Genomic DNA, 14,199 nt, shown 5'->3' with positions numbered 1-14,199 from the left:
ATTAGGTAACAGGACCATACCAATGACAGAACTTGGGGAAGGTTTTAATTCACCTAGAAACTTCCACAGTACACTCTTTAATTTTTATGCTGTTAATACTATATTTTATGCTGTTAATACTATATACCAGAAATGTATAAATTTTTGTGTGTCCTATAATTCATTGCTACTTCCAGGCAAGAAGATTCTCAGACTCACTACAAAATAATACTCTAAAAAGAGTATTCTCTTTCATTTATATATAAGGAAATCCAACTGGGTTTTTGTATTTGCATCTATAAAATTAAGATATGACCATCTTTCTCAGACACAGACACTAAGAGGTACTGAGACTAACCCCTATGACAGTGGCAGGCAAAGTGTTAAAAATCAAAATCACAGCTACATCTTAGGCTTCCAAGGATACTCTCTTCTTTCTCAGGGTCAGACCTTTGCTCCCGCTATGGAAACAAGAAAAAATCAGCATATTATTCACAGAAATTCTGCACCCAAGGGAAACTTGTGCTTATTTCCAGTTTGGCTTTTGCTCTAGGTTGGACCTTCAGAGCCCCTGGATGAGAAGCACATCTTCCCAGGCTTAGAAGCATCTCCTGTCCGGCCTCGACTCTTGCGTGAAGGTCAGTAAACAGTCGTTTGGCTTGGCTAGACCTGCTGTGCTGTCCTTAGTGACACTGATTACCACTTCTGTGGTTTCAGAGCCCAGTGAAATTAGCTGACCAGACACGAAAGACTGGATGCCTCCCCAGCAAACCCACCAGAAAGGTTCAGGGCTCAGCTTACACTGCGGCAGTCACAAGGTCCCCAGATGGAGACGCAGGGTCCCTGCGACTGTTCCCCAGGGGCGCTAGGCAATCATTAAAAGGAGTCACCACCAGGCAGTTCTGATTATGACCAACTTTATTTTCAACGTGCATCGTTGGGCCCTTTATGGTCATGTGTCATTCGTCCAATATTTACTCTTGCATATATTTTTAAAAATTCCCCAAACAATACTTTTACAAAGCCCTCCCAGTAGTGGTCAGCTTTAGAGCTGACTTATGCTGCAGGCTCAAGGATGCAAGAGCAATGACGCACGTCTTGACGCCGGGAAGGTGTGTACAGATACCAGTCACCAGGGCTAGCAGAAAGCTCGAGTTTCTCAGTCCTTCCAAAGAGTTAGAGAGATAAGCTTTGGAAAAGTTCCGTTTTTAACCTCTCACGTACCTTTCGTGTAAAAAAGCTTTATGCGTTTTAAAGTGTAGGTTTTAGGCAGTTTCTACTTGTTTGCTGCTTTAGGCATTGCTCTAAGTACTGAATCATGACAGATTCAAGAAATCTCATTTTTGGTACATGATTATTAAATAGTTCTCAGAATAACCACATGGAAACTAGACTACGTGAAGGATGGTGACTCGGCACACATGGTGCATTTAGGATGCAAAGTGTCTAATTTTGTCCTGTCCTAAAAGTCATGTAATCAACCAAAGGGCAGATTTGTCAATGTACCTCAGCAAGGCTCTCTTCCGAAACGTGAAGTAACACAGAGACGAAGAGGTCTATCATATCAAAGAGGTAATCACTTGTGACTTGGCAATCTTTTAAGATAAAAGATTGTATATTTTAAATTACTTCACTTAAGTATGGTTTGAAAACACATAGCTTTCTGGGTAGAAAGCATCTGGTTATGTTTGCTGTTCAGTACCTTGTTTTATTTTTTTGGTATGTTTGCATATCACATCCAGAGCTACAGATTTTCCACAGTGCTTCTGCCTCATTCAAGTATAACAAAAGTAGAAATCTATAGAAGCTCTAAGGTTAAACAAACTGTACATTGTACAAAAATTAACTTAATTTACACAGTCAAAAAGTATTGGCAATGCCCTTTATAAATCTTACCAAAGATTCATCACAAAGGATATTAGAGTCGACATATGTTTTGTCATCACCATAGAAATGCCGTCTAGATTTAGGTGGTACAGAACTGAGAATTTGTTAAGTGTACACGTGAAGGATCAGCATTTTGCACTATACACATTTCTTTTAAAGTAACAGTACTGTCAATAGTAATCTAAGGTTCAGAATTTTCCTGTTGCATATTTATTGTTGCTGAGGCAGTTAGTTATGATATATTAATGCAATATTCATAGTTATTTTAAATAAAAACATTTCTCCTGCCAACAGTAGAAAGAATATTTTTTCTCTAAAATCACATGGAATGTTGCTACATACAGTTTTACACAAATACTGAAAAACATGACCTTAAGGCATCTGCTAGAAAAGCAGATGTGTGTATTTATATGAACTAAATAATGCAAGAAAAAATATTGCACAAAATCCTGTTATTTTCAAAATGAAACATGCTTCTTTCTAAATACACATAATTCCCTACCTTGATCAAATCACAATGTTAACTGATTCGCTCAAAACAACTCTGCCTCTTAAACAAGATTTAAGAAACAGACACTAACAGATTCCCGGGCTCGGCAGAGGAAAGACGTCAACACTGACACAGTCTGTAAAACGCACCTCATATAGTAAGAAGTGGTCTCTGGGGGAATTAGGTTTGGGTGTTCATTTTACATTCTTCAATTTATGTTCTGACATACAAATGTCTACCCAGAATCAGGATCCTGTATGCTAAACAAAATGGAATTCGGAGGAGAAAATTCATTCATGAGAACAATCTTTTCCTGAAAATTCAGATTTTCTAGTAAAGGAAGATCTACTAATTATGAGAATAGTCACAGTTTTGTCCTCTTTATCAGCAGTCTACTTCTTCACCTTCTTTCAGAAACGACGCATTCATTAGCATTCCTGGGTCCTATTAGGACAAACTCGTCACAACAGCACCGTCACGGACAGTTTTAGTTTAAAAGTGTGTTGTGAGTGTGAGGGGAGGCTGTTTCTAGAGAATGCTATCATCAAGGTAAAGACAGTAACACGAGGCCCCATCAACATGCATCTGCACATGCTCAGTGGACCCTGATGGAGTGGCGTGGCCCTAAGGAGTGCAAAGGGACACGGTTTCATCAGAGTCTCGCTGCTGGTGATGCGAGAGCAGAGCGGTGACGGTCAGGGAAACAAGAACACTCCGTTTCTAAGAGCCTCTGAATCTGTCCTTTAACAGCGGGTATCCTAGATAGCAGCATTACTGTACTTCGTGTAACAGTAGAGAAAGTTAATCAAACTAGAAATAGTACAATGGTTCTGTACTTAGAGCATGTTTTATATTAAGCAGCTTTAAAAGGCCTTTGTTTTGATGATAGAATCTTGGCTGAATAACTTCTAAGCAAAATACATTCTCGTTATTATTGTTAACAGGGATTTACAATTCCTTTTCCTTGTAATTAGTTCCTGCACAGCAGGGACTAGGCCACTTCTTTTATTTCCCTATGTCCGCAGTTACTGTACCTTGTGTATGCCCAGTACAAACAGCTGATAAATATTTCCTAAATGAGTTTTTAATTTTTAGTCAGAAGAGTGAGCAGGCTGTATTTTGGCACCTTTCCAAACTACGCTGACGTAGGCAGCCATCAACATATACCACTTAACCCAGTCTCACCTAACTAACCAAGAGCTCCTAAATTCACACGCGACTCTTCTGTCCCCCTGAGATACCATGGATGCCACACCCAAGGGCAAAAGGATAAAAACTAGAGTGGGGTTTGGGGAGAATTGTGACTGTGTCTAGAGGTCACATAAGGAGTGGGCCTCAGAGCCAAAGGTCTGACTCGTTTATACAGCTCTCTTGTAGAACAGGTGTTGCTCCTTGGGGGTAAAAAAAAAAAAAAAAAAAAAAAAAAATTCAAACAGCAGGAGAGTTTACACATATTTGGTTTAGTTATAATAGAAAATATGAAGATAGTAGGAAAAAGAAAATAACTTTTATTTCAGAACTCACCTCGATATCACTTCATTCTCCCTAAAGCCACCATAATACTGGGAAGTCTAGTTTCAGAGCAGACTTTGAATACTTAAAATGTTAACGGTTTGAAATATGAATACTTGCTACTAGTCCTTTGGATTTTTTCCAAGAATAACATGCAGGGTTTTTGCTTTTGTTTTTAACGTGGAATATAAGAGCTGATTTTGTAAGTTAAAATAAGGCACAAATTCAGTTTAAAATATCTTGACGCAAATGTGACTTGTCGGTGGATGAAGATCCTCTCGCCGCACGTGGCAGTGCAGTCAGACATCCGGTGAGGGGACCAAAAGAGAGCAAAGAACTCACGCTTCCGAGGCCGTGAAACTTATCAAGCAAATGGATCAAAACCCAAATTGCGCCTACGCTACACTCACAATGATCCCATTCTCCAGACGGTGAATTCTGAAGGAAAAATACCTCATTCCAATATGCACAGTAAAGGGCTGCTTTACATGCTTTTCAAAAATTATGAAGAATATGTGCCCAGCAGATTAATGACCAGAGTGACAAGTTTTTCCTTCTTATTTAAAATAGCTCTTCTGATCAATGGACTTTTTTTATACCTTTCAGTTAAATAAAATGGAATTTTGTCATGAGTATATAAAAGCAAAATTTGACAGGAACCTTGAACCTTACTTTTGTGTTAAAAAAAGAAAGGATTAAATTTTAAAAAGGATTAAACATCCTTTTCCTTAATACATACAGAGTCCATCCTTATATGGAAAATGAGGTCTGTCCTTCCTTCATAAACATGAATGAATAATTGTCCTCCCAAAATATATCCACTGAGATTTTGGAATGCACTTTAGAAAAGCAAAACTTGGCCATTTTCTTTAAATTATTTAAAGACTGACCTGAATGAATATTTTAAGCAATGTTTTTAACAAACCCCCTTCCAGGATTTGAATTGAAAATTAAATTATGATTTCAGTAAATATTTTAGAGCACAGTCTTGATGAGAGCTTGAATGGGTTCTCAAACACCTTTCCTAAAATGATAATGTAAAAAAAAAAATCATGAGTGGGGATGTATAGAGTATATATATTGAACATACTAACAACAAATGAACCGTAGCATCACTGGGTTTTTTTCCTGATTATTCCTGTCAATCTAGCCAATCATCAAGCAGTCAATGCACGATTCCTTCTCAGGTGAACTTCCAAGTGTGACAGTGAATGTGAGAGAGAGGAGACGACGTCCCATGTAGAAGAATTCCAAGTAATCCATGTGGATACCGTGCCCTCACGCCTCAGTGCAGGCTGCACACAGGGACTCCCTCCTGAAGATGGCAGCGGAGCCAGGAGGGGGAAGGGGTGGCTTTGCAGGGGAGGAACCCCACAAGCGCCCCCTCAGCCCGGTGACCAAGGCCACCGTCAACATCCACAAATCATGTGGACGGCACGGACCCTTGACAGGATGTCATGATGAAGACGGCACTTTTCTTCTGTAACCCCCTCCCCCAAACCCACGGTCCCGTTACAATCAATCAGTCATGAGAGAAACACCACGCAAGTTCCAGCAGAGGGGGCATCCTACAGCATATCTAATCTGCCCAGTCCTCCCCAAAAGGGTCAAGGTCGTCAAAATCCAGGCAAGTCGGAGAGAGGGTCACAGCCAAGTCAGGAGCCTAAGGAGCTGGGACAGCCGAGTGTGATGTGGTCCCTGGGTGGGATTCTGGGACAGAAAAGGACGGTAGGGAAAAACCAAGGACATGTGCACGGAGCACGGTTCATGAATTGTGAAGACGTACGGCACTGACCTCATAGGATATTAGAAACAGTGGAGACTGAGTCGGGGAACGTGGGGGCACTGTGCTTTCTGCACATGGTTTCTCTACGCTTGAAACTTCCAAAATAAAAAGTCAGTTATTTTAAGAAGTCCATTTGAGATGATAGGAAGCATTCTGGTAGACAATTATTAGTTAAGGGAAAAACAGATAGGAACACTTTTTTATCAGGACACTTTATGTTGCATTTGGCTTCCTGGGGGTGACTCCTACTTTAGCAAAGTCATACAGAAAGATTGTGAAAAAACTTAAAGTGTCATTTGTAAACAGAAGTCATTAATTTCACATTGTAATTCAGCACTTCATATATTTCACTGAGTGACATGTAAGGTTAAATGTGTACCTTTATGCTTTTTGGAAAACATGGCTGCAGTGTCCACAAGAGAGCTTTTTAACTTTGAAAAAAATGAATTTTGTCCTTGATTCGATGAACAGAAAAAGGCATTTTTGCTCTGCAGAACACTCATAACTTATCTTTCAAAATTTACCTGTAATTCCGTAAATTACGTAAGTATGCTTAATATAGGCTTACGATTAAGGCAATTCGTTGGTCAGCAGTTTCAGGCTAGTTATGATATAGGTTTTGGTATCTTGGCCAGTTCAGGCTCAACCAGGCTAGTACAGTAGCTACTGGTTATGTGCCAGGGTTAGATGCATACTTAGTTTAAATAAAATAAGTGGCGTTAAGCACCAAATACTGGGAAATCATACGTTCCATATATACTTTCAACATACATACAAACTAGTACCTGATTTAAGAGCACAGTAGAAGAAGTAGCTTTACATTTAAAAATCAGTGGATAAATCTATATACCACGAGACAGACGAGTGGGAGAAATGTCCCAAATGAAAAACAATGTTTAGACGGTAGTAAGAGTTGTCTTTTCTACCAGTCCTTGTTTATGATAGGGGACAGGGACTCCTAAAATGTCTCCGTGGAAGCTCGGATGCAAGCGACAGACTCTTCATTTGTTGATTTAAGATTGGTTTCCACCTGCTTTTCCTTCTGAAATGTTTAAGTCTTGCTGGAAGGCAGATGTTATGTGACATAACGATACCACTTCTTGAAGCAGTCCAGAACCTTCTGAAATCTCTTTGGCTCCTTTCCCTTCTTTCTCCCAAGGAACAAAAGACGGACGGCGCCCAAGGCTGGGTACCGGTGGACCACCCGGAGTCTGGCTTAGTGTTTCTTTCTTCTCTGTTTGGGAAGCTCCGGGCGAAGCCAGCAGCAAAGGCAGCCCTGGGGCGGGGGCCGGCCCTCCCAGCTCCGCGGGCCGGCTCGTGGCACCAACCCCGAGGCGTCGCTCACCGTCCTCCTCCTTTAGGGTGGACGGAGAGTCCGTGCCCGCGCTGGAGCCCACCCGCTTCCTGGGCGAGGGCGGGAGCTGCCTGCCGTGGAGGGCACTGTCGTCCTGCCCCAGATGCCACTCGGCCTGGTCACCGGAGCCGCCGCGAAGCAGGGCCAGGTTGTCCTCGCTGGGCGTGTTCGATTTATTCTGAGAGAAGAAACAGCGCGTTTAGAAAAACTGGAAGAAAATTATAGCGTTACTTCGGCAATACTGTTTTGCACTTGGAAATCAGTATCTTTCAAGGCTGGGAGCTCAAAGTCCCTCCCAGAGGAAAGGAAGCATCGACAGTTAGCTCTGAACACCTCGCAGGGTGCCCTCAACAGAAACGAAGTGGGATGGATACCGGTGCCCAGGCCCTCGCACCTATCAATCGCCCATAAAACTCAAACCAGACCGTACGTGTCGGCGAGGGTGTGGAGAAAAAGGAGCCCTCGCACGCTGCGGGTGGGAGTGCCAACTGGTGCAGCCACTGTGGAAATCAGCGTGGAGGGTCCTCAAAAAACTAAAAACAGCACTGCCATACAATCCAGCAATATATAATACACCTCCTTCCGGGTCTGTATCCAAAGAAGATAAAATCAGTATCTTGACAATAGAGCTGTACCCACGTGTTCACGGCAGCATCACTTACAACAGTGAAGCTATGGAAACAACCTCAATGTCACTGATGGATGAACAGGTAAAGAAAATGCGGTACATATACACCGTGGAATGTTACTCAGCTTTTAAAAATGAGGAAATCCTGCCATTTATAACAACATGGATGAACTTGGAGGGCACGATGCTACGTGACATAAGCCAGACGGAGAAACACAAGTACCGCATGATGTCACTTATGTGTGGAACCTAAAATCGTCAAACTCAGATGTCGAGAGTAGAATGGGGGTCACCAGAGGGGGATGGAGGGTCGGGCAATGGCGAGATGCTGGAGGGGCAGGTTTCAGTCGTGCAGGTGGGAAAAGTTCTGGGACCTAATGTACAGCACGGTGACCACACTTCTTTGTTAAGAAGGTAGGTCTCAAGTGCTCTCACCGCAAAGAAAAGGTAACTAAGTGAGATAAGGGATATGTTAAATTAGCTCGACTGTGGTCAGCATTTCAAAACATCAAGTTGTACACCTTAGATGTATACAACTTTTATTTGTCATTGTACTACAAAAAAAGCTGAAAAGTAAAAAGGATTTGCAAAATGATCCTTCAAAATAACACAAAAAACAAGCAAACTATATTATACAATCAATGCCAAGTTCTGGAATTTATTACCATCAGAACAGAGTGGAAATTACTTATACTTCTCTCTCTTGTGTTCTTAAAGCAGCGAGTTCAATCTGTTTAAAGTATTATTTCTAAAGCAATACAATGAAACATTACTTGAATTAATACATTTATTAAAATTTTTTTGAACATCCAGAAAATACAGAAAAAAAGTGGGAACATTTCATGTTTAAAAGTTCCCCAGAAAAGACAACTATAAAATTAGGTTGTAGGAAAATACTACTGCTTGACAAAATAATTTCAATTAATGACAAGAACCACCAGAATTGCATAAATAAAAGGGAAAATGCTGGAATTAATTCTTCATGATTAACTCTTCAGTATTTTTGGAGTTTTGACACTTACCTGAGGTCAAACGCTCCTACCAACTAAGGTGATGACAACAGCCACCGCAGTGAGTGCGAGAAACCGTTCATTTAATTTTATCAGCTGGAAAATCGACTCACCGTGGGCTTGTACTCAATGTCGTCCATCGACCTAAAGAAGTCCAGGCTCCGGGCCGCCGCCAGCTTCCCCTGGTCCGGGCTGTGTGTGCTCAGCGTGTCCAGGATCTCGCCCAGCAAGTCCATCTCACCCGAGGAAGGGGCCTGTGCTCTGGTTTCAAGCGAGTCGTCACTTTCGTAGAAATAAGCAGACGCTTCTTCTCCATCTTCAGAGGACAACCTGAAGAAAAAGAAAACACGCACTGGTGATTACGTGACCAAGAATGCTACGTACAAGCAACCTCTCACCAATGACTGTCAACTAAGGCGGGAGTTTTAAAACCAATGTAATATTTCTGTAGGACAGCGAAGTGAATAATTGGTTCATGGCCAAATTCTTTATAGTGAGGTACACACCGATTCACATCCTGGAAATCTCGAGTACGTGCACTGAGAGCAAACGTTTACGGTCCCTTAACAATCTGGAAGCACAAGTGGGGCTTTTCACAGTCTAATTCTGGGGAATTTGGGACATTTGCCTTAGAAATTTCACTTTCAGTATTTTTATATGGTTTTCCTTTTATTTATTCATTTGTTTTATATAAACAAAGATATACTTAATGCAGAAAAAAGAATGTTGATTCTGTCATCCCCAAATATCTTAAAACTGTTTTAAAAGTTCAACATATACTATTATTATTTGCCTTATTTTATGTTAAAATTAATTTTTAACATTTTGCGTTAAATTCTTCTCTTCTGATACCACCATGGAGTTAGGTCCCGCCCCTCGCCTATCTGGTTTGCTTCCATTGACCACTTTCACTGTTCCTGATATTTACGTGGCCCTCTTCAGCAGGAGGGTAGGAGTCTAACTTAGTGAGTGGGCTTCTCTTTCCCCTTTGACACTATCCCAGGCAATGCCGCGGACGTTACCGCTTCCCAAGAACAAGTTATTTCAGGGCTATCTTGCTTTCCCCATCTCAGGATTCATCCCCCGTGAGACGCCAGTTAGCGCTCGTTCCTCCTGCTGAAGAATATACCACAAGGGAGTAAAACCTGACCTCTGGGAGCGCACGTTCTTTGAAATCTCTCTTGTAACCTAAAGCTTCTGCGGCTGAGCCGCGTCGTGTAACAGGACAGGAGAGCCCGCGACTTACTTGCTGGCTCTGTCTGCGTCCTCATCGTTGTCAGCGCACAGAACACCATCCAGGCTCTGAAGAGGCCTTCTTAGGCGTGGCTACAGAGAGAGATCGACACACTGGCATCAAGTCGTGAAGGTATGTCTCTTCCATAAATTTTAAGTGACAATTTGGTCTGACAAGGAATACTTTTTAAAGAAATATGCATTCAGGGTTTCTGAATACCAGCCAGCACCTTGACTAGCTGGCAGGAGGAAGGGGAGGATCTCAGACATTTATCTCAGTGCTTACATCTCAAGCCCGTCAACAAAAAACAAAACAAGTCACTGGGCTGAGTACATAAACACTGCCCGCTCTCCCAGTCCGTCGGTCCCCGATTTGGGAATCCCTGACATAACAGTCAATCACTTCACCAAGCACTTAGCCCCCAGTTTCAATAATAATCAATACTTGCAATCTTGTTTCTTTTATCCCTTATCCACACTCTCCCTCACGCCAAGTACTTTAAAGCAATGCTTCTCAATCATTAAAGTGCATGTACATCTCTTGGAGTTTGGTACAGGTTCTGATTCTAACATGCTCTTAGGTGAGGCTGCTCTTGGGTCTCAAGGTCACAAATCCTAGACAACGCATCATTTCACCTGTAAATACTTCACTATGTAGCTTTAACAGATAAAGATTTTTTTAACACAACCAAACATCATGATCATACATAACAAATTAACAATTATTCTCTAATATCTCATATTCCCTTATTGCCCCCAGAATATTTTAGTGAGTTTATCTGGACCAGAATCTCAACAGGGTGGCAGTGCACTTGGCTGACATGTCCCTCATCTCAGAGGATGGTCCCTTCCACTTTCCCCCCTTCCATGCCATCTGTGTCCTTGAACGTGTTATTTTACCCTCGTTTCCTATAAGCTGGCAATTACATCTGGAGCTTGTGATATTAGCTTCAGGTTCTGGGTTTTCCCTCTGTTTTTGGCAAGAATTCCCACAGATGTTGATGTGTGTTTCTCAGTGCATCACATCTGGAGGGGCACCTAGTGATCAAGATGTCTCGCTTCGGGTGGTACTAAGACTGATTCATGGCTTCAGGTGTGGTTGGCTAGTGCATCCACTACAAACTTTATCAGCCTTTCACCTGATGGTTTTAGCATCCTATAGTAACTGCTGGCTACATCCATTATTTCACTAGGCACTTCAAAATTATGCTTTTCAAAAGCATTTCCTTTATATTTATTTGTTGGCATTCCATAAAGAACTGTCTTATTAATTATTTGGCTATCCTGAAATGCAATGTGTTCCAGAAAAATAGGATAACTCCTTCCTTTTATTTAACAATTTTTAGAGAAATGAGCTAATCTAACAGTCTATATATAAAGGTGAGTCAGGAGGGGTCTTTAAAAATTATCATTTGTATATATTTGATATGGCTCTCACCCCATCATGTTTATGACTCTTCTTGAGGTTCAATCTGTCCCATTTTTGAACTACACTGTGATTATGTTTTTTAAATAGTTATCTTTTACAGATTTATCTCGAAATATCTGCAGGGTTAAATGATATGCTATTGGGTATTTACTTCAAATTGATCCAGAGGTGGGGAGGGACCATGGATAGGGTTGGCACAGAAATAAGATTGGCTGTAAGCTGATAATTGTTGAAGACGTATGCAAGGTACCTGGGAATTCATATAAGCTTCTCTTTACTTTTGCATGTTTGAATCATGTTAAGAAAATAAAAAACTTTTAGTTTTTGTTATGTGTTCCCAACAAAGTGGACCAAGATGGCAGAATAGGAAGATCCTGCATTCACCTCACCCCAAGAATACGCTTCATCCCATGAACAAACCAAAACTATAACTACACAGAGTGACCCATCTGAGAACGACGTGAAGACCAGCAGAACAGCTCCTCTACAATGAAGGATATAAAGAAAAACACACTGAGACAGAGGGACAGAGACCATAGAGTCAGGACCCATACCCTCCATGCGGTGACCTGTAAGCTGGAGGGAATATCACAAATATTAGAGACCCTCCCTAAGGAGCGAGGAGGGGTCAGGGCCCCATATGGGGGCACCCCAGCCCGGGGGACCTGCACTAGGCAGGGGAGCCCCCTAACATCTGACTTTGACACCCAGTGTGGCTTACATCTGGAAGAGCCACGGGACTCTGGGAAACCGAGACTCTGCTCTTGAAGGGCTTGTGCACAGACACACTAGCTCTGAGTCCTGGTGCAGAGGCAGCAGTTGGAAAAGCACTTGGTCATATGTGAAGGAGATTCACTGACTAACTTCAGGGCAAGTGCCGAGAGGGGCAGAGATCTGTTAGAACTTTGTTCAGGGACCAAAGTGCTGGTGGACACCATTTTTTAAATTACTATTCTCTCTCTACCTAGCTGGCCTGGCACTGGCAGCTGCCATTTCCGACGTTCTCCATCTGTCTTGTGAGCACCGCAGCCTTGACCCAGCGTTCTCCAGCCCCACCCAACCTTCCCATCCTGGCCACTGCCACTCCAAAGCAGCCCCTGTCCTGCCACACCTGGCAGGTAGACTCGCCACTAAAGAGGCTCCCACCCTGAGAGGCCAGCTCTACCCACCAGCACACCTGCAACTGAGCGGCTGAGCCCTGCAGCCAGCCACACCAAGGGCCAGGGTGCCTGCAGCACTTAAAACCAGCTGGGCCTGGAACCAACTTGCCCACCAGTGGACCCAGAGCAGTTGTGACTGGGTGGGCCTTCCAGCCAGTGGGCAACCTCGGTGCCACCACAGCAGAAGGACACATATACCCCACAGAGGGGGACACCCCTGGAGCATCTGACTCTGGTGACCAGGAGGGATTGCTCTTCTGGGGCCTATGGGAAACCTTCTACATAAGCCACTCCTTCAAGATGGAGAGACGTAGCCCATCTACCCAACACACAGAAACTATACAGAGTGAGGCAAAGTGAGGAGACAGAGGAATGTGTTCCAAAGGAAAGAATAAGACAAGAACTCAGAAAAATAACTAAACGAAATGGCAATAAGTAATCTGATAAAGAGTTCAAACTAATGGTCATAAATATGCCCCATGAACTCATGAGAAAATAAACATAGTGAGAACTTCAATAAATAATTACAAAATATAAAAAAGAACCAAGCAGAGCTGAAGAATACAATAAATGAAATAAAAAATACACTAGATGGTATCAACAGAAGATTAGATGAAGCAGAGGAATGGATGGATCAGTGATCTGGAAGACAGGGTAGTGGAAATCACCCAAAAGAAACACAAAAAAGAAAAATAAATTTTAAAAAAAGATAGTTTAAGGGATCCTAGGGACAAATCAAGCACACTAATATTCACATTATAGGAGTCCCAGAAGGAGAAGAGGCAGAGAAAGGGACAGAAAACTTATTGGAAGAAATAATGGCTGAAAACTTTCCTAACCAGGTGAAGGAAACAGACATCCAAGTCCAGGAAACAGAGTCCCAAACAGGATGAGCCCAAACCAAGACACAGTGTAATTAAAATGATAAAAGTTAAAGAGAGAATCTTAAAGGCAGCAAGAGAGGAAAAAAACTAGTTACATAGAAGGAAATCTCCATAAGACTATAAGCTGATTTCACAGCAGAAAATTGATAGGCCAGAAGGAACTGGTATGATATATTCAAAGTGCTGACAGGAAAAAAAAAAAAAAAAAAAAAAACCTTAAAAACCAAGAATACTCTACCTGGTAAGGTTATCATTCATAATTAAAATAGCAATACAGTTTCCCAGACTAACAGAAGCTAAAGAAACTCATCACCAGTAAACTAACCATACAAAAAATGTTAAAGGGACTTCTTTAGGCAGAAAAGGCCAAAACTAGAAATAAGGAAATATATGAAAAAAATCTCATAAACATATAGTAAACAAAGTGAGTGTATCAACCACTTACAAAGCAAGTATGAAGGTAAAAAGACAAAAGTAGTAAAATCAACTGTTGTAACTATAATAAGTAGTTAAGAGGTACACAAAATAAAAAGGTGTAAAAGGTGTGTTGGGAGATAAAAAATAGCGTTTTAAGAATGTTTGGACTTAAGTAACCATCAACTTAAAACAGACTGCTATAAACATAGGTTGTTATACATGAACTTCATGGTAACCACAAACCAAAAACCTATAATAGATACATAAAAATAAAAGAGAAAAAGACCCAAAATTAACACAAAAGAAAATCATCAAACCACAGAGAAGAGACTAAGAAGAAGAAAAGAACAGAGAAGGACTGCAAAAAGAACCCCCAAACCAGTTAACAAAATGGCAATAAGTAATACCTATTAATAATCACTTAAAATGT

General features: G+C 41.5%; 1 protein-coding gene across 8 annotated transcripts in view; it reads right to left on the bottom strand.

Moving 5' to 3' along the window:
* Positions 1-1,661: 1,661 nt before the first annotated feature.
* The window catches only part of DENND1B (DENN domain containing 1B), a 258,787-nt gene continuing 246,249 nt past the window's right edge, over positions 1,662-14,199 (bottom strand). For 6 of the 8 annotated variants that reach the window (XM_059055774.2, XM_059055749.2, XM_067027477.1 and 3 more), the window contains 3 exons: positions 9,893-9,972; positions 8,760-8,976; positions 1,662-7,186 (listed from right to left, as the gene is read on the bottom strand). In XM_059055774.2, coding sequence (XP_058911757.1) covers positions 6,668-7,186; positions 8,760-8,976; positions 9,893-9,972 — 816 coding nt within the window. In that variant the 3' untranslated portion in view covers positions 1,662-6,667. The remainder of the gene's footprint in view (positions 7,187-8,759; positions 8,977-9,892; positions 9,973-14,199) is intronic. The other 2 variants (XM_067027466.1, XM_067027479.1) reach the window with 1 other exon arrangement.

The sequence above is a fragment of the Kogia breviceps genome, chromosome 1 (assembly GCF_026419965.1).
Source record: "Kogia breviceps isolate mKogBre1 chromosome 1, mKogBre1 haplotype 1, whole genome shotgun sequence".
NCBI classification, from domain to species: Eukaryota; Metazoa; Chordata; class Mammalia; order Artiodactyla; family Physeteridae; genus Kogia; species Kogia breviceps.
This window is presented reverse-complemented; position numbering and strand designations above follow the sequence as displayed.